At 39.4% G+C, this 26,201-nt stretch overlaps 2 protein-coding genes across 2 annotated transcripts in view; both read right to left on the reverse strand.

Annotated features, from left to right (window-relative positions):
- Nucleotides 1–26,201, reverse strand: part of spas (spastin) — a 367,066-nt gene that overhangs the window by 312,258 nt on the left and 28,607 nt on the right. The gene's annotated exons all lie outside the window — the stretch shown is intronic.
- LOC143038820 (uncharacterized) overlaps nucleotides 10,346–26,201 on the reverse strand; it is a 43,807-nt gene continuing 27,951 nt past the window's right edge. The window contains exons 2-3 of the mRNA XM_076208389.1: nucleotides 20,355–20,459; nucleotides 10,346–15,767 (exon numbers count right to left, since the gene is read on the reverse strand). Coding sequence (XP_076064504.1) covers nucleotides 10,587–15,767; nucleotides 20,355–20,357 — 5,184 coding nt within the window. The 5' untranslated portion in view covers nucleotides 20,358–20,459 and the 3' untranslated portion in view covers nucleotides 10,346–10,586. The remainder of the gene's footprint in view (nucleotides 15,768–20,354; nucleotides 20,460–26,201) is intronic.

Here is a 26,201-nt window from a genome sequence, read left to right on the forward strand (position 1 = left end):
GAAATACACTTCAGTTTCAATAGCCATAAGCAGTTGGTCTCTCACTCGGGCGTCGAATAAGGTCCAAAAGTTGCAATCTTTGGCTAGACTTTTCAAGTCTGCATACAAGTCTCTTAAACTTTCAACAGATTTTTTCTTTCTGTTTTGAAATTTAATCAAACTCCGATGATAGCTCGGTTTAACCTTGTAATGTGCTATAATGATTTAGTGAAGCTTTTAGAAGCTTCACTAAATCATTATAGTCTTTCTCATGTGGCAAATTAGGTGAAGTGAGCGAAGCTACCGTGCTGTACGTTTCACTTCCTAATGATACTAATAAAGAATTTTTCTTCTTGTTATCATCAGTGACTCCATTGTATGCAAAATGAGCTTGCAGCATACTAAGCCATATCTCCCACTTAATCTTATTGGGGTCAAAACAGTCAATCTTACCTGAGTTATTTGCCATTGTAATTCTACTTGTATTAAATCCAGTTTCCTATTGAAACAATTGATTCGTAGCCTGCTACACAAAGGCTATTTACGAATCCAGAGTGGCCAGGACGGTTCCGATGGGGTGAATGGGTGAGTATATCTTCATCCTTCGATTTCTCCACCATCAGAGGGAAAGGCAGCTATTTCTGTCTTCTAAAACTTAAATCAGTCCTTTAGCACACAAATCCACAAATCCTCGTCGCCACTGTAGCAGTGTGTCGGTGAGGAAAGTTGAAAAACGGGGTCTTGATTTCTCTAGTTTGATTGCAAGCGGATGTAAACAAACAAGCGACGTCTACAACGTGTTCGTATCAATACTTTGACAAACAAAAGATGTCTACATAGGATTCAATTAGATACACACGACTAAAAGTGCTGTATAGGATCTAAACCTATTACAAAGTATAAAACATATGAGAATCACATATAAAAGGAATCTACAGCACCAGTATACATTCTTTAACACCATTTTCATGTATATAAAAATAATATTAAGACAATTAATCTCAATTTACCACACCTTCCCTTTATAAAACCATACTTACTGTGATGGGTCCCATCCACCACAGAAGACAATTGAGGACCATCTACTCAGTGGTCTTGCCAGTGCAGGATGTGAGGGAGATGGACCTGTAGCTTTGTGGGTTCCTGGGCTTAGGAATCGGCATCACATCCACCTTTTTCAGGTCCACAGGGCATTGCCTTGCCTCCCAGGAAGCATAGAGAAGTGTCAGTGCTACCAGCTCCCCAGCTGGCCCTAGTTGACTCCAGAATGAACAAGAAATATCATTACTGAGCTGTCAAGTCAGGGGTTATGGCCTCTTAATGGAGATTATGACACATAATAGGGTAGGGGTGCAAGAGGGGGGACTTGTTGAGTCTGCTTCCTCCAATCATCTACTGTTTCCTGTCTATATATCCATATACAGTGATACCTCTCATTAACAGATTATAATTAGCTGTGTTTGCAGTGTTTTCGCTGTGTTTTTGGTGGTTTTGGTGCTGTTGTTTAGTGCGTGCAATCACTATGCCACCCAAAAACCACTCCAAAACACCGAAAACAGCAAAAACACAGCAAACACAGCTAATTAACCTCCATTAATGAGAAGTCTCACTGTACCAAGGGCCTCTTCCCTCTTATAAGGGAGGTAGCCAGCCATGGCATGCACCCACTCCCATTGTTTTCCTCTAGTGGATAGGAGTGGAATGGGAGTGGGTGCATGCCATGGCTGGCCACCTCCAATATAAGGGGGAAGAGGCTCTTGGTGTGTGTGTGTGTATTTACCTAGTTGTATTTTACGGGAAGAGAGCTATGTTTGTGGTGGCCCGCTTTTGTATCTTTCAGCATCCAGTTTTATCTTAAATTCTAGTTTAGTTTTTGCACTCACCGTTTCCTCATTCATTTTGTTCCAGATATCTATCACTCTGTATGGGAAGATATTCTTTTTCATATCTCTTCTAAAACTATCCTTTTTAAGTTTCTTTTCGTGTCCTCTGTTTTTATTTTTATCCCACTTTAATAAGTCATCTCTATTAAGGACTTCCAACCCTTTTATAATTCTATATGTGGTTAGCAGGTCTCCTGTTTCTCCTCTTTGTTCCAAGGTATGTAGTTTGAGTTTATCCAACCTTTGTTCGTATGTCAAATTGGAGTGTTGGTGCCATCTTTGTCGTTGTTCTTTGAATTCTTTCAAATTTCTTAATGTTTTTTAGTACTAGGTGTCCATAGTGTCGTAGTGTACTCCAATTTTGGTCTTATCAATGTAACTAATATTTTCTTTACCATTTCTTCATCCATGTAGTCAAAAGCCACTTTCATTGGAAAGTTTCTCTGAATACTTTGTTGTTGTTGTTGTTGTTGTCGTCGTTCCCTAGACTGTCTGTCCGAGCAGTCCCGTCTCCCCAAGGAATGCTACAGCCGAAACTGGGTTTTCCCACAAATCCTTTATAGAGTGTATGTTGTGTTGTTTGCGTGCATGATTGTGTATAATGCAGTCTTCCATTATGTGTTGTATGGTATGGGGTGAAGTGTTACATCCTGGGCAGCTGTTCACAATGCGGTCATCCAGCCTCTTCTGGTAGCTTAGAAGTGCTGGGTGGTGGCTGCACCGCAGTCTGGCCAAGTGGACTCTGTCCTTTCGTGGGAGAGAGGATTCAGAAGGGTGGATATCAGGGGGTCTGGCATGCAGCAATGTGTTGTCTTTCAGTATGTTAATGGAGCGGTGAGTGATATGATTATGAATATGTTTCTGGAGGCTGGTATTTGGTGGTTGTGGAGGAAGAGAAGAGAGTATTTGTGCGTAATAAAGGTCTTTGGGTGTTGTTTTAATGTTTCTTGGTGTGTGTGGGTGTTCTGCTATGTAGTGTAGCGGGTGTGATGTGTTTGTGGTGGCTGCGGCAAGTGTTTGTGTGCCTCTCATGTCGAGGTGGTCCTTGACTTTGAGGACTTTTGTTTCATGGTGTAAATGGTCTGTTGGTGTTGTATTTGTGCAGCCTGTAATTGTTTTTAGGGCTTTGTTTTGTATGATTTGAAGGGTGTTGTGGTGTGTTTCACTGAGATTAGGAGCCCATGCAGGACTTGCATAATTCAACACTGAGCGTATGCATTGTTTGTATATTGTTATATTAGTTTCTTTGTTTTGTCCAAATGTCGTTCCAATGATTGACTTAAGTGCGTTAAGTCTAGGTGTGCATTTGTTTTTTATGTTTGTGATGTGTTGTTTGAAAGACATGGATGTATCATATGTTACACCAAGAATTTTCGGTGTGTTTGTGTGTGGTATTAGAGTGTTGTTGATGTAGAGATGAGGTATGTATTTGTGTTCTATTGTCCAGTTGGTGAGAAGTGTTGCTGTAGATTTGGTTGGAGCTATTTTGAGTCTGTTTGTGATGAACCATGTGTTGAGTGTATCAAGGTATGGGTGGATTATTTCTGCAGCTTTGTGTTACGTGTGCATGTGATTGTTATGTCGTCTGCGTACGAAGAGATTTGTATTTCTGAGTTGTCTGGTGTGGGTAAGTCATGCATGTATAGATTAAATAGTGTGGGGGATAGAATTGAGCCCTGTGGTACTCCATTCTTAATGTTTCTGATGTGCGATGATTGGCCATTATATGACACGTAAGCATTCCTACCTGCCAGATAATTGGCCAGCCATCTTTTGGTGTTATTGTGCATGTCTGTGTTATATATTTTATTTGTTAGGTTGTGGCGGGGGATAGCATCAAAAGCTTTACTAATGTCTAATGTTATGAGAAGTGTTCTGTGGTGGGGCCTATCTGAATTGATGCCATCTAAAATTCTTTGTGTGAGGTTTATCAGAAGAGTGTTTGTGGAGTGTAGTGGCCTAAAACCGTGTTGTGAGTCAGCAAGGGGAATATGTGGTGTGACAAGTTTAAGTATTAGGCGTTCAATGACTTTAGAGGGGGTGCAGAGAAGTGTGATTGGGCGGTGCGATGTTGGGATTGTTGGGTCTTTGTTTGGTTTTGGAATGGTGATTATTTTACCATGCTTCCAGATGTCAGGTATAGTGTTGTGTGAATAGCTGTAGTTTGCAATGTTTGTGAGTGCGTGTATACCTTGTGGTCCAATGTGTTTTAGGTGGATGTTGCTTATGTTATCAGGGCCAGCGGCAGATGAGTGCTTGAGATTATGTATTATGAGTTTTGTCTGACAGTCTATGAAGGGTGTATAGTCTGAGTCTGCGGGGAAGTCTTTCTTATGTCGAATGGTGCGTCGGTCGTCAGGGTGAGAAGTGAGATGGCTTGTCTGTGCAAAATGACGTATGAGTGCGTTTGCTTGTTGTCTGTTTGAGGGTAGATTATTGCTGCGTGAGAGCATGTAGTGTTACTGTTGGATAGTGTAATGCTGTTGAGTGTTTTGTACAATTTGCTGGTGTTTGTTTTGTGATCAAGTGTATTGATAAAGTTTTGCCAATTTTGTGTTTTTTGTTCGTGTATTTTATTAGCAATCACAGTGTTTAGTGTTTGTATTTGGTCTGCTATGTTTTGAGGGATAGGTGTGGGGGTATCGTGTTTAAGTGTGTCACGTTGTCTGATGAGGTCTTGGATTTCTGGTGTGAAGTTGGGGTTGTGTGATTTTCTGTTGCCTCTAGGGATGTATCTCTTGTCTGCGTTTTGTATGATTGTATTAAAAGTGTACACAGCATTGTTTATGTTTGTGATTGGTGTACTGTTAAGTGTTTCAAAATGTTGTTCTGTCTCTTTAGTAAAAGCTTCCCAGTTAGCTCTCTTGTAATTGGTGTATGTGTCTGTGGCCAACTGGGGTGCATCTTGTTTTGGTGGTGATGATGATTGGAAGGTGGTCAGAACCAAGGGTTCCGACCACTCTCCATGATGTTGTTGGGGTTAGGCAGGGGGAGCAGATGGTGATATCAGGAGAGGAGGGAGTGTAGAGGGCTTGGTGTGGGATATGTGTATGATTATGTGTGTTGTTCATGATAGTCAATGTGTCAAACTGAGTCTGTATATCAAGCCCTCTGTCTGTGTCAGGGTTGTCGACATACCAGGCAGATGACTTGGCGTTGAAGTCACCACCCATGATCAGGTTGGGGATTGAGGCTAGTTGGTTAAATTGAGGCCTGAAGGTGTTTGGAACTGTGGGGGATGATTGTGGGGGAATGTACATGTTAACTATTGTAAGTGTTGATTTGTTGCCTGTGCAGATTGGAATGGATTGGATTTCTGTTGTGTTATCTGTGGTAGGGAGGAGAATTTTGGTTGTGGCACTTGTGTCCACAAAACAGATGGAGTGATGGATCAGGGTGATGAGTCCACCGCCATTGCCGTTGGTCCGGTCTTGTCTGATGGTGGTGTAATTATGAAATGATGGTGTTTTGTGTGAGTGTCTTAGCTTTGTTTCTTGTATAATCACAATGTGTATGTTGTGTTGTTTAAGAAAGTGTTCAAGTTCATGTTTTTTTGTGTTAATACCGTCAATGTTGTGTTGTAATATGTTGATGTTGTGTGTTTTGTATGTGTTGTATGTTGCCGTTTGGGGTTGAGGTTGGGGTGGTAATGGGGAAGGTGTAGGATCTGGGTTAGAGGGGGGGAAAGGAGAGATCGGGGACAAAGGAAGGGGAGTTCTGATCGGGGGTAAGGGCAAAGGGAAATTGGGAGTGGGTAAGGGTGCTGGCTGTGGTTGGGGTGGGAGTGGGGTTACTGGAGGGCAGGTAGAACATGTCCAAGTGTTTGTGTATTGGTTTGTGTCAGCAAGTGTTGTACAAGTGAGGTGGGCCCAGTTTTTGCACATATTGCACTGAACTGAGCCCTTTGTCTGTCTGCTCGAAGTAATGGGTTTAGAGCATGTTGGGCATGTGTATTTTGTGGTGCGCCCAGGATTGCTCTCTACATCTCCGGCTAAAAGTAGAAGAGGGGTGATCGCCGGAAAATCACCCCTCGGTGTAGAAAAAACGTAACATTGCATGTTGGGAAAAAGGATTGTGGTACTCCCCAAGGCAGGCGTAGCTCCTCTTGGGGATCGGTGCCACCTGCGTAGAGCTGATGGCCAGGGGTGGTTGCTGCTGTTTGGCCCCCAACTCTTGGGGTTGGGGGGTGGTCCCACGACGTAGACGCTGCAGCTCCAGGACCACTTTGTTGTTGTTGTTGTTGTTGTCGTTCCCTAGACTGTCTGTCCGAGCAGTCCTGTCTCCCCAAGGAATGCTACAGCCGAAACTGGGTTTTCCCACAAATCCTTTATAGAGTGTATGTTGTGTTGTTTGCGTGCATGATTGTGTATAATGCAGTCTTCCATTGTGTGTTGTATGGTATGGGGTGAAGTGTTACATCCTGGGCAGCTGTTCACAATGCGGTCATCCAGCCTCTTCTGGTAGCTTAGAAGTGCTGGGTGGTGGCCGCACCGCAGTCTGGCCAAGTGGACTCTGTCCTTTCGTGGGAGAGAGGATTCAGAAGGGTGGATATCAGGGGGTCTGGCATGCAGCAGTGTGTTGTCTTTCAGTGTGTTAATGGAGCGGTGAGTGATATGATTATGAATATGTTTCCGGAGGCTGGTATTTGGTGGTTGGCGGAGGAAGAGAAGAGAGTATTTGTGCGTAATAAAGGTCTTTGGGTGTTGTTTTAATGTTTCTTGGTGTGTGTGGGTGTTCTGCTATGTAGTGTAGCGGGTGTGATGTGTTTGTGGTGGCTGCGGCAAGTGTTTGTGTGCCTCTCATGTCGAGGTGGTCCTTGACTTTGTTGATATGTTTGGTGTCACGTCATTGGTGATAGTTACTCCTAGGTCCCTTTCTGAGTTGACTTTTTTAATTTCCTTTGTACCAATTTTGTAATGTCCTGATATTCTGTTTTTGCTTTTTCCAAATTCCATTATACTACATTTCTTGATGTTGAAATTCACTTCACTCTTCTGACTCCATTTCCAGATTTTGTCCAGGTCTTCTTGAAATGATTTGCAATCTTCTTCTGTATTTACTCTCTTTAGTAGTTTCACATTGCAAAGAAGTTCATATAACATTCCACACCTTCATCCATGTCATTTATATAAATGGCAAACATTATTGGAGCCAATACAGAGCCTTGTGGGACTCCACTTATCATTTCTTCCCAATTTGAGTTCTTGTCTCTGAGTACCACTCTCATTTTTCTCCCATTCAAGAAATCTTTCATCCATTCCAATAACTTTCCTTGTATTCCACCTATTGTTTCAATTTTTCTTAGCAGCTGTTTGTGTGGTACTTTGTCAAATGCCTTTTGTAAATCTAAGAAGGCACAATCTGCCCATCCATCCCTTTCTTGAATTATTTCTATTAATCTCAAGTAAAAGCATGTTATGTTTGGCACATGATTATCCACTTCTAAATCCAAATTGTTTTGGATTTCGTATTTTGTTGTCCCCCAATTGTTTAATCCATTTGCTTTTGATACCTTTTTTGCATATTTTTGCTATATCTTTCCCAGTCTGCTTTTTGAAAGAATTCTCTCATTTTATAAAAAAAAAAAAAAATTCCATACATTAATCTTCCCTTTCTATATTGTTCACTTTTTTTTATGTATTTTTCCTCATTTAGTTCCAGTTCAACCAATATGTGGTCACTTTTACTTATTGGTGTCTTATATTCAATCTTGTCCTCTATTTTGGGTTCTGATGTGATTATTAGGTCCAGTCTTGATGGTTCTTCCTCATTTCTATACCTAGTATTCTCTTGTATCCATTGTATCATTGTATGTTCTATAATCATATCAAGTAGTACATTCCCCCATATGTCGTCTCCACTCTTCATTGTCATCTCTTCCCAGGAGATTTCTTTACAATTAAAGTCACCCATTATAACTATTCCTCCATCTTCCATTATCTTATTTAGTGTTATCCTTGTGTCTTCTAACATATTTTTGCATTCTCTCTCTTCCCACAAAGCTGTTTTAGGAGGTACATAATTTACTATAAACTTCCTGCTCCTTCCCATCCACTTCCATCATAATCATCTCTACTTTATTCTTTCCATATGTGACATTCCTTACATTTATATCCTTCTTAGTCAGGAACATAGCTCCACCCCTTTGTTTTACCTCTCTGTTTTTAATCCAATAATTATATGAACCATGTCCTACACTGTTGGGTGGTAGTGGACCTTTCAATTTTGTCTACAATTCCCATTATGTTCGTTTTTTTTTTTCCCAGGTAATCACTCAAATAATTCAAGCCTGTTATTAAGCCATCTATATTTGTGTGAGATACTTTTAATTTTCTGCTACTTCCATCACGTTTTCTGTTTCTCTTGTTTTTCTCTGCTATGAACCATTTCCTCACTTTCATATCCACTACTCTCTAACAGAATTTCTCTTTGTCTGACTCTTCTTTTCTCGTTTTTTTCCCTTAGCTTCTACTCATTTTGTTTTCTCCTCCTCTCTTTCCTCCTTATTCATTTCTCTTTTTATCCATACCTGTTTATATTGATCACTGTCTGCTAGTTTCCATGTTTTTGCTAAGATATTCTCTGCTGTTGTTTGTGACCTGAATTTAACCTTAATTGGTCTGGTCTTATCTGTGTTGTATTTCCCTAGTCTATATATTTCTTATTCACTTTTTCCTTTTCCTCCTTTATTCTTGTAGTCCTATTTAGATTATGCTTCTCTTCCATCCCTAATATAATTATACATTTCTTTTTATCCGCTAAGTCTCTTACTATATTCTCCTTCTCCCTCATCACTTTAATAACTGTGTCCTTAGTTTGTTCTTTCATCTGTTGTTTCACTATATCTCTAAATTCAATTTTATTGTTCTCTTGTACTTTTTTCCAACCGCTTACCTCTTTTGCTATGGACTCTTTTATTCTTTTTATTATTCCTCTTTAATTACTCATTCTCATCCTTTACTTCTCTTAACTGTCTTTTTAATTCTTCTATTTCTTTAGTTAGGTTTTGATTCTCTTTCTTTAGTTCTTCCAGTTTATCAAGTCTTTATGTAACTAGTGTTAATTGGTTAAAATTAACCTCCCATGCTTCATTCATTTTTTTTAGTCTCCTCTAGATTTACTAGTCGGGGAGGTTGTCATCTCCCTCATTAAATCCATAAAAGCAGTTATCTTCTCTTTCCGTTGAGCTGCTATTATCTATATTTCTGCTTTTGACACCTCTGCTTCCCTGTTCTACCTTGTCTGTGTGTTCTGCACTCCTTTTGTTGACACCCCTTCTAACGTCCGGGGCCTATTCGTCCCCTTCCTCATTTCCTTCCATTTTCCTCAGTAATTCCTCCCTTTCTCCTTTTTCTTCACCTTCCCACTACACGAGCTTTCCCCTTCTCTACTAATACAACAAAGGTACTTACTCATTGGTGAGGTCGACAAAACTTGAAGTTTCCCATGCGTTCCAAACTTCATTGTCACTTCGACCGATGTGTGTGTGTGCATGTATATATATATATATATATACACATATATAAAACACAACAGATGATTGGAGGAAGCAGCAGTCTCCCAGACCCAACAAATCTGTTGTTTGCACTGTATATTTATTGTTGCTGTTTACTGGATGATCTTGCTGAGGAGTATGTGGAGAAGCAAGTGCTCTGTAGCCTGATGATGGTAGGTCAAATTGTATCTGGGACATATTTCCTCTTCCCTTCACCATATAAAGTGAGCAGAGTGCATCCTAAACAGGGCTATTTTCACATGGAGGTGGCTGCCAAGCTTTATTGCTGCCCAGGTCATGAAAGAAGTGGGTGACCACTGGGCCTGCACTGCCATGTGGATTGTTCCCTCGAGGTTTCAGAGATCACCATCTCCTACCTCATCTCTTATGCACCATCACTGGTGAAATTGATAGTAAATAGAAGAATGTATCTATTGTTCAATAGTCTGGGGAAGTTATACTGCAGTGGTTGAATATGCTGTACTATCAGTCAGTTGCTACCTCATTTGGAAGTTGATCCAAAAGGCACAAGGATGTTGGGAAGCAGTGGAGAGGAGAGGAGCTTAAATCTCTTTTGAAATTAAACATCATTCACCTTACCATGGTCACATTTAGCGCAATTACCATCAATCAATTACCAATGGTTTCTTCCCCCTTGTAAAGGAAATACCCAGTGTGATTCCAGGGAGCAAAAAAATTATTAATTTGCTAAACATTATTCTTTATTCTCATACCAGTTCAATATTTTATCTTACTGCTTAATTCTTGTGTGCATTGTTACAAATAACTGGTATTTCACGGCTTTAGTGTTATATGCTTGTGCCTTACCTTCTTGCACTGACACCTGGTGTTTGGTCTAGTGTTGATCACTGTCTCATCTTATTCAACTTGTCCCATCATAAATTGCAGTAGGTACAATATCTGAACTTCAACAAGTCATATTTTTCCATATCTTATGGTACAAATTAAATAACTCCTTCATGAAGAAGTGATTTATTAAATATTTATACATATTTTCAACATTCCCATCATGGGTATGAACTTATAAATGAAAAATGAAACAGATGCATATCATATATACATATACAAAGGCCTTCTTACCCCTTATAAGAGGGAGGAGTAGAGTCAAACCAGTTTTTACCCTGACCACTGTGAGAAAAATATACAAAAATGTGTGTGTACATATGTATATATATAATTGACAGAACCCAATTGTACAGGTCACCATGTTACAGGAAATCAATTAAATTGATTAAACTTGACTTTTCAGACTGGTCAGCATGCATATCAGTATCAGTTGAAATAGCATCCTTTTCTGTGCAAATGTCTGAGTTGCTGACACAAGAAGGCTGGTAAGGAGTTTGATTATCAGAAGGTGGAACATTGTGGCATAAATTAAAGTGCTCTTTCATTTTTCTTTCACAATTGAATGTAACACTTACACCAGATTTTCTAAAACATTCGCCACAGGTTACAATATTTTGGGTGTGGACTCGTTTAATATGATTTGATAATTCTTGCAAAGAGGAACAGCTAAAAATATTACATGATTTCCTTTCAATACAAATTGAACACATTATCTCCGAAACTGGAACATTTCTCTTCTTCTTCAACTTTGGTTCCTTTTCTTCATCAAGAATCTGTGGTAAATTATTGGAACAAGAGATATTCTTGTCTGTTATATCAGCAAAGTCATCACCACTATCTGCAGATGAATATGAAACAGAGGGAAAAGAAGGTTTTTTCCTTTTAATCTTAATACCCAACACTTTCAATACAGAGTAAAGAACTTCAGTGAATTTAACACCCCTATAAGAGGGTCTACTTCTTTTTCTGCCACAATGACGCTCTTTTGCATTTTCAGGAAATCTTACAAGTGGACAATAAGGATCAGAAAAGAATTCATCAGAATTCTCTGTTACTGATGTATTCTTGTTCCCTGGATAATTTACATCCCTCCTAAATCCACTATACTGAGGCAGTCTAGCTGTTGGTCTACCAGGTACTGAACTTAGGGGAATCCAGCTGTCATGCAGCACCTTTAAAATAGAACCTTTCTTTGCATTTTCAATTTCAGTCTCTGTCGCAAGGTGGGATATATATTTTAATTGTTCAATTATATTCAAAGTAGAATTGGTTTTGTACATCTGACTGGTTGAGACAATGGAATTGTAAGTTGGTATGTAACATTTAGCTCTTTCTATTAACTCATTTTTTTCTAAAACATTTTCTTTCAAGCTGAGAATAGCATACAGATGATTACAAAGGTATGGCTGACCCCTGATAACAAAAGAATAACATGTACATACGCCCATGTCAGTGTTACAAAGATAATACTGCTCAGGATCAAAACTGTATTTTACCCCATCTGGAAGACAGTCAAGGACAGCTGCAGACAAAATACGAGATGCTGACATTTCTAAATCCTTAATGAGATTTTTGCAATTTGTTACAGTGTCATAGGGATGGTCCTCAATTATAAGTTCTGATATTTCTTTCAATGATTTTTTGGGAGATGAGGAATTTTCAAGTATTTTTTCATAGACATCCACCTTGTCCATGTCATACAAGTCTGTAAAAAATTCATCTGGTAGGATGTTGTCAAAATTCACATCATTAGTTTTGTTTTTGTAAATGCGGACCCAACCATTCATTTCAGGACTATTTATATCACCAAACAGGACCAACTTCTGGGTAATCAATGAAAATCCTCTCTCAATGATCTTAAATTCTTTTTCAATAGAGACAATTCTACCTGTTCTGACATTTTCAGCTCTATGGGAAAGAATACTCTCTTTACTTTCAGAACTTAGGAATTTATCTATAAGCAATAAGGCAAACTGTGTCATTGATTTATTCAGATGATTTCCAAGGACATTTTCATCAAGATCTCTAAATTTCTGTTCAGTAGTGTTTTCAGAGAATAAAAGAAAATTTCTACGTTCTGTTAACTCAGTATTGTACAAAACTTCAGATGTAAAATTTGAAGACCACTCACAGTGAAACCAATTTCTTTGAAGGTACTCTAAAAATGCATCTTTAACTGTTCGCGGCATAAGTCCATCAGGTATTGAGGCATTCACAAATATTTCAAACAAAGATGTCATTTTTCTCCTACTTTGTAGATTCCAACTATGCATAACACATTTAAAACATGTTTCTAAAGGGCGGTAAAATAATCTTAAAGTAGGATTTTCTGTAAGGTGCTTTTGAAAAGCATTCAAAGAATGGAAACTGCACAAAGCTGATTTGAGTCCCATTGAAACCAGGGCACTTTTTATTGAGGTATTTTTACCATGCTGGACAGTAGGGGATATTGGCTCATGGAAAGCACATGGTCGAATGAAGAAATATCCATTGAAGTCATTGAAAATATATAAATCTTGGGGATGAGAACATTGTATATTCGAACATGGTATATTAGCAAATAGGATCTGTAAATTTAAACAATGCGACTGCTCACTATCTGAATTTGAAATACCAATGGCAGCAGCCCTTCCCTTATTTTCTGCATCACTGAATGAAACCAAACCTGTTGAAAAACGGACTGACACAAAGTCATCCTTTGTATCATAGCCCACATAATCCTTACCATAGATTTTTAACATTTTACACAGCTCACCATTAGACAAAACAATATGGTAGGATCTACCTTTGGAGTCATCACCTCTCTGAAATAATAAAACATGATCTGTATGGCTTTCTAGTACTTTTTCTGTATTTCTCCAGTCAGAACCAGGTAGTGGGATGTCATCACCTATCTTTATTGCACTCTGCACATTGTTTTTGTCAACCGTTCTAATTCGATGGACAATTTTTTTCATTGATTGATATGGTTTGTCCTCTTCATTGGCTTTTGCAAAATGTAATGTAATTTTATCATTCAAATGAATTTGCTTTGCTGTTGATTTCTGAGTCACACGTTGAAAATCCCAAAGATCTCTTGTTGATAAATTGGGGCGCCTATTAACCTGTTCAGCTGTTTCCTGATGAAACTTGGCATTGTCTCGATGTTGAAATATTTTCCAAGTGTTCAAATCAGAACTATATAGTATAAGTTTCATTTTCCAAGAGCACTGAAAGTGTTTGATATAAGTTTTCTGTCTTCTACTTTTGACTGATGACTTTAGATGGAGTTGCAAAGGGCGAGGTAAACCATGTTTTTTAAAGTATACATAACACGTATTACACATATGCTGGTTGTTTTCAAATCTCCAATAAGGACTATCTGTCTCTAAGCAAAGGTCACATCTACGATTACTGACTTCGACGGCTGCCCCACAGGCTTCACATTTACCATCCTTCAATCGACAAGAAGGATCACTTAAATAAACTCCACAATTTGCTCGACAAACAGGAGACTTTGATGCACAAGATATCAGCATGGTAACAGCAGTCACATTAGTTGGTGGAGGCTCCTTTACAAATTTGTACGTCTCATCATAGCGATGAGTTTTACCCCAGTTTTTATTACTAGTTACTGAAACATTCAGGGTGGACTGATTACCTAAATAAACAGACTCTACACAGTCTAAAAGTACATTAACTTTCTTCAACACATCAAATTTAAAGGAATCAAAAAAATGTTTGGTTGGTAAGCCAACATCAACTGATCCATCACTGATCCACTCCCCACTGACTTTTTTGGTGCTGGTGCCATTAATTTTATTTTTTGCCATTTCCAAAGTATCAGGACTTTTCAAGAATTCCTCAATTTTCTTCATTGCTTCTAGATCATCCTTACGCAAATCATTACATTTGACCTTTTTTGATATAGAAAAACCACCTTTTAAATAGCAGGTTACATGGAGGTAATGAGGTGCACAAAATCTTATTTTAGGCTTCTTGTCAAACAAATCATTCAGAGAATTACAAGCAGAAATATCAACAAACTTAAATGATTCAGCCTTGCTTTGAAGCCAAGAAATACAGTCTTCAGATTTCAGAAATTCATTAATTTTCTTGATAGCAACATTGTCTTTCAAACCAAAATCTGAACAAGTGAAATTTTTTGTAAGAAGTTTGTGACTATTTTTAAGAGTACAACGAAGTTGAAGAGAATGTTTTTTACTTAGTACAACTTCTGGTGTTTTGTCTATAAAAGCAGAGACTTCACTTGGTACAATCAGAGGTCTTTTGCGAGTAGTCTCTGATGTATCCAACGCAGTCACAACAGTCTCATTATCTGAAGACTTCAGGGTAGTTTGACAAATATACTGTGGAGCATTTATATTGAATGGTAAATGTCTCCCATCATTGACTAGATCTTTTAAAAATAGATTTTGAATGTCCATTTCACCGTCCATTAACCAATTCAGTATAATACAACGCAGGTATACAGAGGAAGTAGATAAATCAGGTAACAGATGATTTAAAAATGATAGATGACTTTCATCCCTGTTTGACGCATGTGACGTCATTACTTCAAATACCTGGGACTCTTTAACAGCCATGGCCATGCCAATGACAGTTGCTGGGCCACAAATAGATGAACAGCTTTGAATGGGATACGTGTTGCCAACAGTTTGAAAATTCCACTCTTTCACATCATAATTCTCTAAATATCCAAGAAGAAATCTGGGTAAATAGTCTTTCAATGACTTAGGCACAGCATATCTGAAAGTATCAACATAGAGAACAGATGCATTCTGGCCATCTAATGTCAGCAAACAAAATGAAAAATGACAGCCATCTGCAGAGTCAATACTAGTTATTTCTGGTTCTTGACCCACTTTGTGTACATTCATAGCAAAAACAAATTTTCTAAAGAAAGACCCATGTTGTTGCCGAACTCTAGCACCAAAATGAGCAAAATCATTTACATCTCCAAGATAGCCAACATAATATTCGTTTTGACAGGATATTAGTAATTCAATTGATCTCAAAAGGACAGAGATAGTCATCCACCTATTGCAGGTCAAAGACATCACATCCTTATATAATAGGTTCATATTCCCTGGAAGTGGTATTGTGGCTGCATCATCTATTGACCTATTGGATTGCATGTAAAACTTATAAATCTTATCAATTTCAATAGGTTTTTGAAGTTGATCACCACCTGGAAGGGATTTATGTAAATTTTCAAACCAATCTCTTTCTTCTGCAGCCTTGTTTTCTTGTTTCTTGACATAAATGGAAATAAAGGTCTTTATATCATTGGCTGAAAATACACCAAATGAAAATTTTACAAACGTAAACTTTTCATTCTCTTCCATGGTCTTTAAAATGTCATGTAGATCATTTTCAGGTGGAATATGTGTGCAATTTCTTGGATCAATGCTAGTATGAATGTTGGAAGTGGTCAGGAATGTGTACTCTTCCTTGGTGACAATTGGAAGTAATTTGCCACCTCCAGTTTGACAAGTGGCCTGGGTGTCCATCTCTGCCAGTGGTGTATCTAGTTCTGATGCCTGAAAACAATTAGTAAAATTCAATAAGGAAAATGGTCCATAATAAATAACTGTATTAGAGTTTCATTACCTGCAGCCTCAATGTGGCTCCCAGTGGGAGCACCCCCTGGGCCCCGCATGGAAAGAGTTGGGGGCCAAACCCCTACAAGAAACCCTTGTCACCCCTCCAGGTGTGGGATTATGTCACTGGTTGAAAGTAGTGGAAACTGGGAGCAATCACCAGTTACTAGCTCTCCATGTGTGAGGTGTAAGGAATATTACAAAGGATTACAAAGGTGGAGCATGCCGACAGGAGACCTTTTGCTCCATATCTAGGTTGGATGGAAGATAAATAAAAAAAAAATAAAAAAAATAAAAAAAAAAAATAATAATAATAATAAATGAATAAATAAAAAATATAATAATGTAAATAACAAAATACATAAATAAATGCATAGGTATAGTTAAATAATAAACAAACAGGTAAATTGTAAATAATAATGAATTGACATATAACTAATAATAAATGAGGATCAAACAGACAAATGATAACAAAACAAAAATAAATAATATAAAATTATATATATATATTCATTTATTTTACATCATTATATCTCCAGGAGGTGCCAAGATAGGAGGGAGGGAGGAGGGTGGAGGGGAGTGGAATATATGGGAAATGAAATGGGTGGGAGTATTTTCTATGCCTTTTTCTTTTTGGCTACCCCCCATGTAAGGGGAAAAAAGCCTTTGGTATATGTATGTATGTATGTATGTATAAAATAAATGATAATCATTACAGCATCTTGTTTATCTAAATGATTCTTAAAGCTTCGAACTGAACTACATTGCACTGCCTCTGCAGGAAGTTTATTCCATTCATTAAATATACGGTTGGCGAAGTTGTTTCTACCCACTTCCAAAGTTGTTTCTGCCCACTTCCAAAGTTGTTTCTACCCACTTGAATTTGATAGAGATCTTGAGTTCTGTCTAGGGACCAAGTGTCAGCTCCTCAAGGCTGCACCTTCTGATGGAAGTGAGGGAGTTGACAGATTTTAAAAATGGGCAGCAGCTGTGCTGTCCATCTTGGAGGACCAACACATGCAGGTGCCCATTCATTTTGAGGAATATTGATCAAAAGAATGAATCAATGACACACATGCACCCAGAATAACCCTGAACACACAGGCTCTCCTATCAAATCAATGTTGGTGGTAGTGGTGGGGAGGGGGGCAATGCCATCAATGATAAATTGAAACATATTTCCAACAGGTACTAAACCATCTATCTGGCAAGCTTAGAAATGGAGGTGGCTTAGATTTTTGGATACATATATACATACATATACCAACAGCTTTTTCCCCCTTACAGGGGAGGTAGCCAAAGTCAAAGGCATATATCCACTCCTCCCCAAAATAAAAGAATAAATACATACATATACCAAAGGCTTTTTCCCCCTTACAAAGGAGGTAGCTAAAAAACAAAGGCATAAAAACCATTCCCACCCATTCCATCCCCCTACATACTCCACTCCCATCCACCCCTTTCCTTCCTTCTTATCTTGGCACCTCCTGGATGATGGGTCATCCCTGCATCTCACCCACTGCCCTGGGTCAGAAGCAGTGTTGCAAGACACAGCACATCCACAGGGAGGACACTTCATTTAATTGGCAACCCCTCTCTCTCCATCCCTTCATACAGAAAAGGAGATGGGGAGAAATCTCTTCTGGCTGTGTCAATATATTTCTCACACAAACTACCTCACCCCCTATCCCCCACCCACTCACCGTCATGCATCACAGCATCATCTATACACAACCATTCTCCTTTTGCCCCTATCTTCTGTCTTCTCCCATCCTTCCTCAACAGACATTCCCCTCTTTCCCAATGCCCCTTTTACCCCATCCATCCATCTCGTCTTAGGTCACCCTCTCATGTTCACTCCTTTCACTTCTGCCTTTCACACCTCTTTTACTAATCTTTCTTCACAAATTCTTTCCATGTGTCCAAACCATCCCAATACTTTCATCAACCCTATCTCCCAACTCCCTTTCCACTCCCATTCTCCTCCTCACCTCATTTCTCACTCTATCTAGCCTAATAACCCCCATCATACTTCTAAGGCAACTCAAACACATTCAAACTCCTCTCTTATGTTCCATGTTTCTACCCCATACAGTGCTGTTGGCACAATCACTCCTTTATACAATCTCCTCTTAGCATCCATTCCCAAATGTCTATTTCTCATTACACTTTTTAATCCCCCAAGGGATTTACTCGCTTCTCTCGATCTACACTACCTCCATCTCCACTCCCTTTCCCGCCACATTCACACCCAAGTATCTAAAACTATCCACTTCCTCCAGTCTCTCTCCCTTAATACTAACTTTCAGTCTGCTGCCACTTTCCTAGTACAGCGAGTCCTCCTTATACAGTAATTCTTTATCCAGTAAATTCACAGTTGCGGTATTTGGTAATTACTACCCTCGATTCTATTTACGGTAAGAAAAATTCACAGATACGGTATCCCCTAGATATTTTGAAGAGGAAAGAGTAGGGAGGAGGTACAGCTGCCATATACTATTATTACATGTTATAATGGGTTCGGTATACAATAATTTCAATTTGCGGTAAGGTTTTCAGGAACACATATGTACCGTATAACAAGGACTTACTCTACATCTCATCACCTTTTACCCACATTTATCTTCAACTTCTTTGCGCACCTTCCCAAACTCTGTCACTAACTTCCTCAATAACTCCTCTGATCCTGCTACAAGCAGTGTCGTCAGCAAACAATGACTAACTTACCTCCCACTTTTCTCCATTTTCTTTAACCATCTCCAATCCCTGACCCACTACCCTTGCATATACCTTTCGCACCACTCTTTCCTGTATACCCTATCATAAGCATTTTCCAGATCCATAAAAGCCAAAAAAAAAAAAAAAAAACATCCTTACCTTTTCCTATAGCTTTCTCACATGTCTGTCTTACCATAAAAATCTGATCTACACAACCCCTACCTGTCCTAAATCCACACTGTTCCTCAACAATTACTCACTCTGTTCCTCTCCTAATCCTCTCATTCAAGACCCTCCCATAAGCCTTCCCAACTACACTTAACATGCTGATTCCTCTGCAACTACTACACTCACACTTGTCCCCTTTTCCCTTGTAAAGTGGAACTATACAGGCACTCCTCCAGCATTCTACCCTCTCTTAAACAAACATTAAATAACCTCACCAGCCAATCCACTATCACTGTACCTCCTTTTTTCAGACATTCTGCATGACATCCATCCAACCCAGGTGTCGTACCTGCTCTCATCATTTGAAAAACTGCCTTCACTTCATCTTTCCTTATTTCTCCTCCATTTTACTCACTCATCATGGTCATTTTCCTAGTGCTTCCCACTGCAACTACCTTTCCCTCCCTATCCTTCACATTTAGGAACTCCCTAAAATACTCTGGCCACCTTACTCTCACTGCCTTCTCTTCCATTATCATCTCTCCATCTGCACCTTTTACCTTTTCTTCTCTACTTGATTTGCCTCCTCTTCCTCTTTTAATTACTTTCCAAAATATTTTTTTTATTACTTTAAATTTTTTTTTTTTTTATAATTTTACCCCACTTCACGTCTGATCTCTTTGCTTCCTTTATCTCATGCTTTACTTCTTCTCTTTGTACCTCTCATATGATTCCCTCATCATATTTTGTAACCAATCCGTGAAAGCTCGCTTCTTCTCTTCTACAACCTTTTTTGTTTCCTCATCCTACCACACACTACGCTTCCTCCCATTTCCACCTGTCCTCCTTGTTCCATACACCTTCTTTGCACACCTTATGACTCCCTCCTTGAACCATCAAAATTCCTCCTCCACTCCTAGTTCTACTCTATCCTTCACTCCCTCCCACTCCTCTCTCAGCTTCTTCTTATACTCCTTTTCTTTCTCATTTAAGCAGTTCAATCTAAGCACCTCCCTATCTTTTGTCCTTTTCCTCTTTTTCCATCTATCCTCCACTCTCAACTTACCTTCCACCAAAATATGATCTGTTATTCCCCCACTCTCTCCCCTTAGAACATGTACATCCTTAACTCTTCCTACTATACTCCTGGTTACCACTATATAGCCCATTAACACTCTATCTACCACCCTCTCCCATGTGTAATTATGCTCAACTTTCTTCCTAAACACTGTATTTACTATCATCAACTCTCTAGACACATCACCATCAACTTCCCATTACAATTTTTTCCCAGAACTCCACGCTTCCTAGCCCCTCCATCTATTGGTTCATTTCCTACCCTAGCATTAAGGTCTCCCAATACCACTACAATGACATTCCTCCCTAATCCCTCTATACACATAATTTTACTAATCTACTACAGTTCAACAGTACACCAAATAGGAGTGGGAGGAGGAGGAGGAGGAGGAGAAAAAAAAAAAAAAAAAAAAAAAAAAAATCCTGACCAGCAAGCCCGATAGATGGACTGGTACCTGTGCTAATATTATATTATCACAGTTTTATAATTTATATTGCCTACATGTATGAGAGCACTGATGGAATACTAACACTTGAACAAGGCCTACAATTTTACAAACTTACCATTCTTTTCTGTTGTCCTGCAGCATGGTGCTCTTTCCTGATGGAATAACACCTTTCTAGGTGTAGAATATCATCTTCAGATGAAGAATAAATTAAGCAATATTCCTGAAAATATATAGGGACATTAATTTTCTTTTGTTCAATGGTTGACAAAAATACAATTTCCTATTATTTATCCTCTAACTTTACAGGGATTGATATATCTGTTGCCCCTGGTCTCTCTTGCAGAAGAACCACAGCCTCTGGTCGGAACCATAAGAGATAATGAGTTGTCTGGGGATTGTTAGTATGAGACATAGTAGTATGAAGTGTTCTTTGTCTTCTGCATGGTAACTGCATCTGGAGTAGTTTGAATCTGTGGACATACCTATTCTGTGCTGGTACTGTCATGATGATGGATGGTGTCCTGTTAGTACTGTCATAATGATAGATGGTGTCCTGAGCCATGCTAGTGCAGTTTACCATAAGAACATAAGAAATAAAGGAGACTGCAAAAGACCATAAGGCCTACACTAGGCAGCTCCGTATCCATCACCACCTGTCATCCTCATCCATAAAGTTGTCTAATCGTTTTTTAAAACAACTGATAGTTTCAGCGCTTACTACATGGTTACTAAGTTTATTCCATTCATCGACCACCCTATTAGTAAACCAGTTCTTGCCTATTACCTTCTTAAATCTAAATTTGTCCAGTTTATACCCATTACTGCGAGTCCTGCCCTGTTGTTTTATTATGATGACCTTGTTTGCATCACCCTTGTTATAGCCTTTGATCCACTTGAACACTTTTATTAGATCACCCCGCACTCTGCGTCTTTCCAGAGAGTGTAAGTTTAGGTGCCTAAGCCTCTCTTCGTAAGGCAAAATTCCGAGTCCTTGTATCATTTTGGTCATTCTTCTCTGTACTGATTCTAGTGAATTTACGTCCATTCTGTAGGACGGAGACCAAAACTGTACCGCATAGTCAAGGATGGGTCTAACTATCGCTAGATAGAGTTTAATAATTACCTCTGCACTTCTATTCGTTACCGTCCTAGCAATGAAGCCTAATGCTCTGTTAGCTTTATTTCTGGCGCTAATACACTGCTTCCTGGTTTTAAGGTCCGGACTCACCAGAACTCCCAAGTCCCTCTCGCACTCAGATTTTTCTAAAAACGTGTTATCTAAGTTGTATCTATTTTCGGGATTGTGTAGCCCTACGTTTAACACGCTACACTTAGAGATATTGAAGTTCATTTGCCATTTCAGCGACCATGTTAACAGCTTATTAAGGTCATCCTGCAGAATCTGGGCGTCGTCTCCTGACCTAATTAGGCGTCCTATTTTAGTGTCGTCCGCAAACTTACTAACATCACTATTTAACCCTTCATCTAAGTCGTTTATATACATAATGAACAACAAGGGACCCAAAACCGAGCCCTGGGGGACCCCGCTGGTAACATTGCTCCATCTAGATTTTATTCCATTTATGGTGACCCGCTGTTTTCTGTTACTAATCCAAGCTCTAATCCATTCTAACACTTTTCCTCCTATGCCATGGGCTTTGATTTTATTTAGTAGTCTCTGGTGTGGCACTTTGTCGAACGCTTTGCTAAAGTCAAGGTAAATAACATCGTAATTTTCATTGTTGTCAGACGCCTTATATACCTTAGTGTAAAAGGATAGAAGATTAGTCACACATGACTTACCCTTGGAGAAACCATGCTGTGAATCACGAATTAAATTATGCCCTTCAATGTGTTCTCTGAATCTATTTACTATTATTGATTCAAGCATTTTTCCTATAACCGATGTCAAACTAATTGGCCTGTAGTTACATATAGACGATCTATCTCCCTTCTTAAAAACAGGAACAACGTTTGCCTGCCTCCAAGCAGTTGGAACAGAACCAGTGTCTACTGATTTATTGAATATTTCAGTTAACTGGTCGCAGATTTCAAATTTACACTCTTTAAGCATTCTTGGAAAAATTTCGTCTGGACCCGGAGATTTTGTAGCTTTAAGTCTGTCAATCTGCTTGACTACTTCTTCTTTACTAATGCTGATATTAGTTAGACTACTTTCTTCATCCCCTCTGAAAATCGGATCGCAGCCTACATGTATGAGAGCAATTATCTCTTTCGTGAAGACAATACTGGATACTATGAGGCATTTACTGATGATTTACAGCATCATGAGCTGAGTGGGGTATACAAGGATGCCAGTGTTGGCTTCTTCTTCATATTCACTTTGTAGTTCTGAGTGACCCCCATATTCAGTGAACAGGCTTGATCACTTTTTCTGTGACGTTATATTTATTCAGGGTGAAAGAGGACGAATATAAGAGCAGTAACTTTATGTTTTGTAATGCACATATTGTGATGCATTATCGTACATCAAGTAACCTGATGTACGCAAAAATATTTGACTCCTATTGAAGAGGTGGGGGAAAAGAATACTGCCACCAAGTATTTCCACTTGGATCATAAGAGGCGAGAAGAAAGGGATGAGGAGTGGGACTAGGCATCCTTCTCCTTGTAGCCCCACAGGGGACATTCCTAAACAAAAAAGTAAAGGCATAAGAGGGTCTGGGAGTTTTTGGAACAGCACCCTAAAGTTTGGGTATTTTAATGTGCGTGGATGTGGTACAGATGAGAGTAAAAGGGAAGAGATAGGTAGTATGTTTGTGAGAAGAAAGATGGATTTGTTGGTTTTGAGTGAAACTAAGTTGAAAGGGAAGGGTGAGTGTAAGTTTGGGAGTGTAAGTGGGAGGTTATCAGGAGTGAAGAGAGGGCGAGGGAGGGAAGGGGTGGCTATTCTAGTAAGTGAAGAGATAGGTAAATGTGTAGTGGAGTGGAAGGAGGTTTCCTCAAGGATAATGTGGATGAAGGTGAAACTGGGAAAGGAGTTGTGGGTCTTTTTATAGGCCTCGCAGTGAGAAGAGTGTAGAAGAAAGGGAGGCCTTTTGGACAGATTTAAATGAGTGCATAGAGGATTTAGGGAGAAATGTCAAGGTAATAGTACTGGGAGACCTTAATGCTAGGGTAGGAAATGGTCCAATGGATGAAGTGGTTGGGAAATGTGGAGTTCCAGGAAAGAATCGTAGTGGAGAGTTGATGGTGGAAATGTGTCTAGAAAGAGAGTTGATGATAGCAAATACAGTGTTTTGGGAGAAAGTCAAGCATAAGTACACATGGGAGAGGGTGGTGGATGGAAGGGTGGTAGATAGAGTGTTGATGGATTATGTAGTGGTAAATAGGATTATGATAGGAAGAGTTAAGGATGTACATGTGCTAAGGGGAGAGGGTGGGGGAATATCAGATCATTTTTTGGTGGAAGGTAAGTTGAGAGTGGAGGATAGATGGAGAAAGCGGAAAGGGACAAAAGGTAGGGAGGTGCTTAGAGTGAACTCTTTACATGAAAAGGAAAAGGAGAAGGAGTACAAGAAGAAGCTGGAGGAGGAGTGGGAGTGAGTGAAGGATAGAGTAGAGCTAGGTGTGGAGGAGGAATGGGGATGGTTCAAGGAGGGAGTCACAAAGTGTGCAAAGATGGTGTGTGGAACAAGAAGGACAGGAGGAAATAGAAGGAAAGGAAGTGAATGGTGGGATGAGGAAACAAAGAAGGTTGTAGAAGAGAAGAAGTGAGCTTTCACAGATTGGTTACAAAATAGGATGAGGGAGTCATATGTGAGGTACAAAGAAAAGAAAAGAGAAGTAAAGCAAAAGGTAAAGGAGGCAGAGAGGAGAGCAGATGTGAAGTGGGGTAAGAGTATGACAATAAATTTTGAAAGTAATAAAAAGATGTTTTGGAAAGAAATTAAGAGAGGAAGAGGAGGCGAATCAAGTAGAGAAGAAAAGGTAAAAGGTGCAGATGGAGAGATGATAATGGAGGAGAAGGCAGTAAGGGGAAGATGGGCAGAATATTTTAGGGAGTTGCTAAATGTGAAGGAGGATAGGAAGGGAAAGATAGTTGCAGTGGGAAATGCTAAGAAAATAAGAGTGATGAGTGAGGAAAATCGAGGAGAAATAAGGAAGGATGAAGTGAAGGCAGTTGTTAAGATGATGAAAGCAGGTAAGGCACCTGGTCTGGATGGATGCCATGCAGAATGTCTAAAGAAAGGAGGTACAGTGATGGTGGACTGGCTGGTGAGGTTATTTAATGTTTGCTGGAGAGAGGGTAGAGTGCCGAAGGACTGGAGGAGTGCCTGTATAGTTCCACTTTACAAGGGAAAAGGGGACAAGTGTGAATGTAGTAGTTTCAGAGGGATTAGCTTGTTAAGTGTAGTTGGGAAGGCTTATGGGAGGATCTTAATTGAGAGGATTAGGAGAGGAAGAGAGGGAGTATCTGGTGAGGAACAGTGTGGATTTAGGACAGGTAGAGGTTGTGTAGATCAGATCTTTGTGGTAAGACAAATATGTAAGAAAGCTATAGGAAAGGGGAAGGATGTTTTTTGGGCTTTTATGGATCTGGAAAAGGCTTATGATAGGGTAGACAGAAAGGCACTGTGGGAGGTTATGCAGATATATGGGATTGGAGGAAAGCTTCTAGGAGCTGTCAAGAGTTTTTATGAGAGTAGAAGAGCTTGTGTTAGGATTAGAAATGGAGTGTGTGAGTGGTTCAAGGTAAAGGTGGGACTTCATCAAGGATGTGTTATGTCGCCCTGGCTGTTCAACTTATACATGGATGGGGTAGTGCGAGAGGTAAATGCAAGGGTTGTGGGTCAGGGATTGGAGATGGTTAAAGAAAATGGAGAAAAGTGGGAGGTGAGCCAGCTGTTGTTTGCTGACGACACTGCGCTTGTGGCAGGATCGGAGGAGGGACTGAGGAAGTTGGTGACAGAGTTTGGGAGAGTATGTGATAGAAGAAAGCTAAAGATAAATGTGGGTAAAAGTAAGGTGATGAGATGTACAAGGGGTGAAAGTGGCAGTAGACTGGAAGTGAGCATAAAGGGAGAGCGACTGGAGAAAGTGGATAGTTTTAGATACTTGGGTGCAAATGTGGCAGGAAAAGGTGGAGTGAAGGTGGAGGTAGAATGTAGCATGAGAGAAGCAAGTAAATGCCTTGGTGGATTGAAGAGTGTAATGAGGAATAGACATTTGGGAATGGATGCTAAGAGGAGACTGTATTTACCTAGTTGTATTTACCTAGTTGTATTTTGCGGGAAGGGGAGCTATGCTCGTGTTGTCCCGCCTTTGTATCTTGCAGTGTCTAGTTTGTTTTTAAACTCATGAATGGTTTTTGCGCATACTATTTCATTGTCCAGTTTGTTCCAAATGTCCAAAACTCTATGAGGAAAACTGTTTTTCTTCAGTTCTCTTCTATAGCTATGTTTTTTTATTTTCTTTCCATGTCCTCTTGTGTTTCTTTTGTCCCAGTTAAGTAAGTTCTCACTATCGAGTACCTCTGTGCCTTTCATGATTCTGTAGATGGTCAATAGGTCACCTCTCTCTCTTCTTTGCTCCAGTGTCGGTAACTCCAGTTTAGCCAATCTCTCTTCGTATGATAGGTTTGCAAGTGCAGGTGCCATTTTTGTAGCTGCTCTTTGGATTCTTTCTATTTTCTTTATATTCTTTTTGGTACTGGGGGACCACAATGTCGCTGCATACTCTAATCTAGGCCTTATCAATGTAACCAATATTTTTTTCATCATGTCTTCGTCCAAGTATGTAAACGCCACTTTTATTGATCTTAGCAAGTTGTAAGTCTCCCCGACAATTTTGTTAATCTGTATATCATAGGACAAGTCGTTCGTGATAATTACTCCCAAATCTTTTTCGGATCCTACTTTCTTTACTTCTTTGGTTCCAATTGTATATTTTCCTGATATTCTGTTTTTGCTTTTTCCAAACTCCATTATGCTACACTTCT

This window comes from Oratosquilla oratoria, chromosome 25 (genome assembly GCF_046742065.1).
Source record: "Oratosquilla oratoria isolate Oo_2021 chromosome 25, ASM4674206v1, whole genome shotgun sequence".
Classification (NCBI taxonomy): Eukaryota; Metazoa; Arthropoda; class Malacostraca; order Stomatopoda; family Squillidae; genus Oratosquilla; species Oratosquilla oratoria.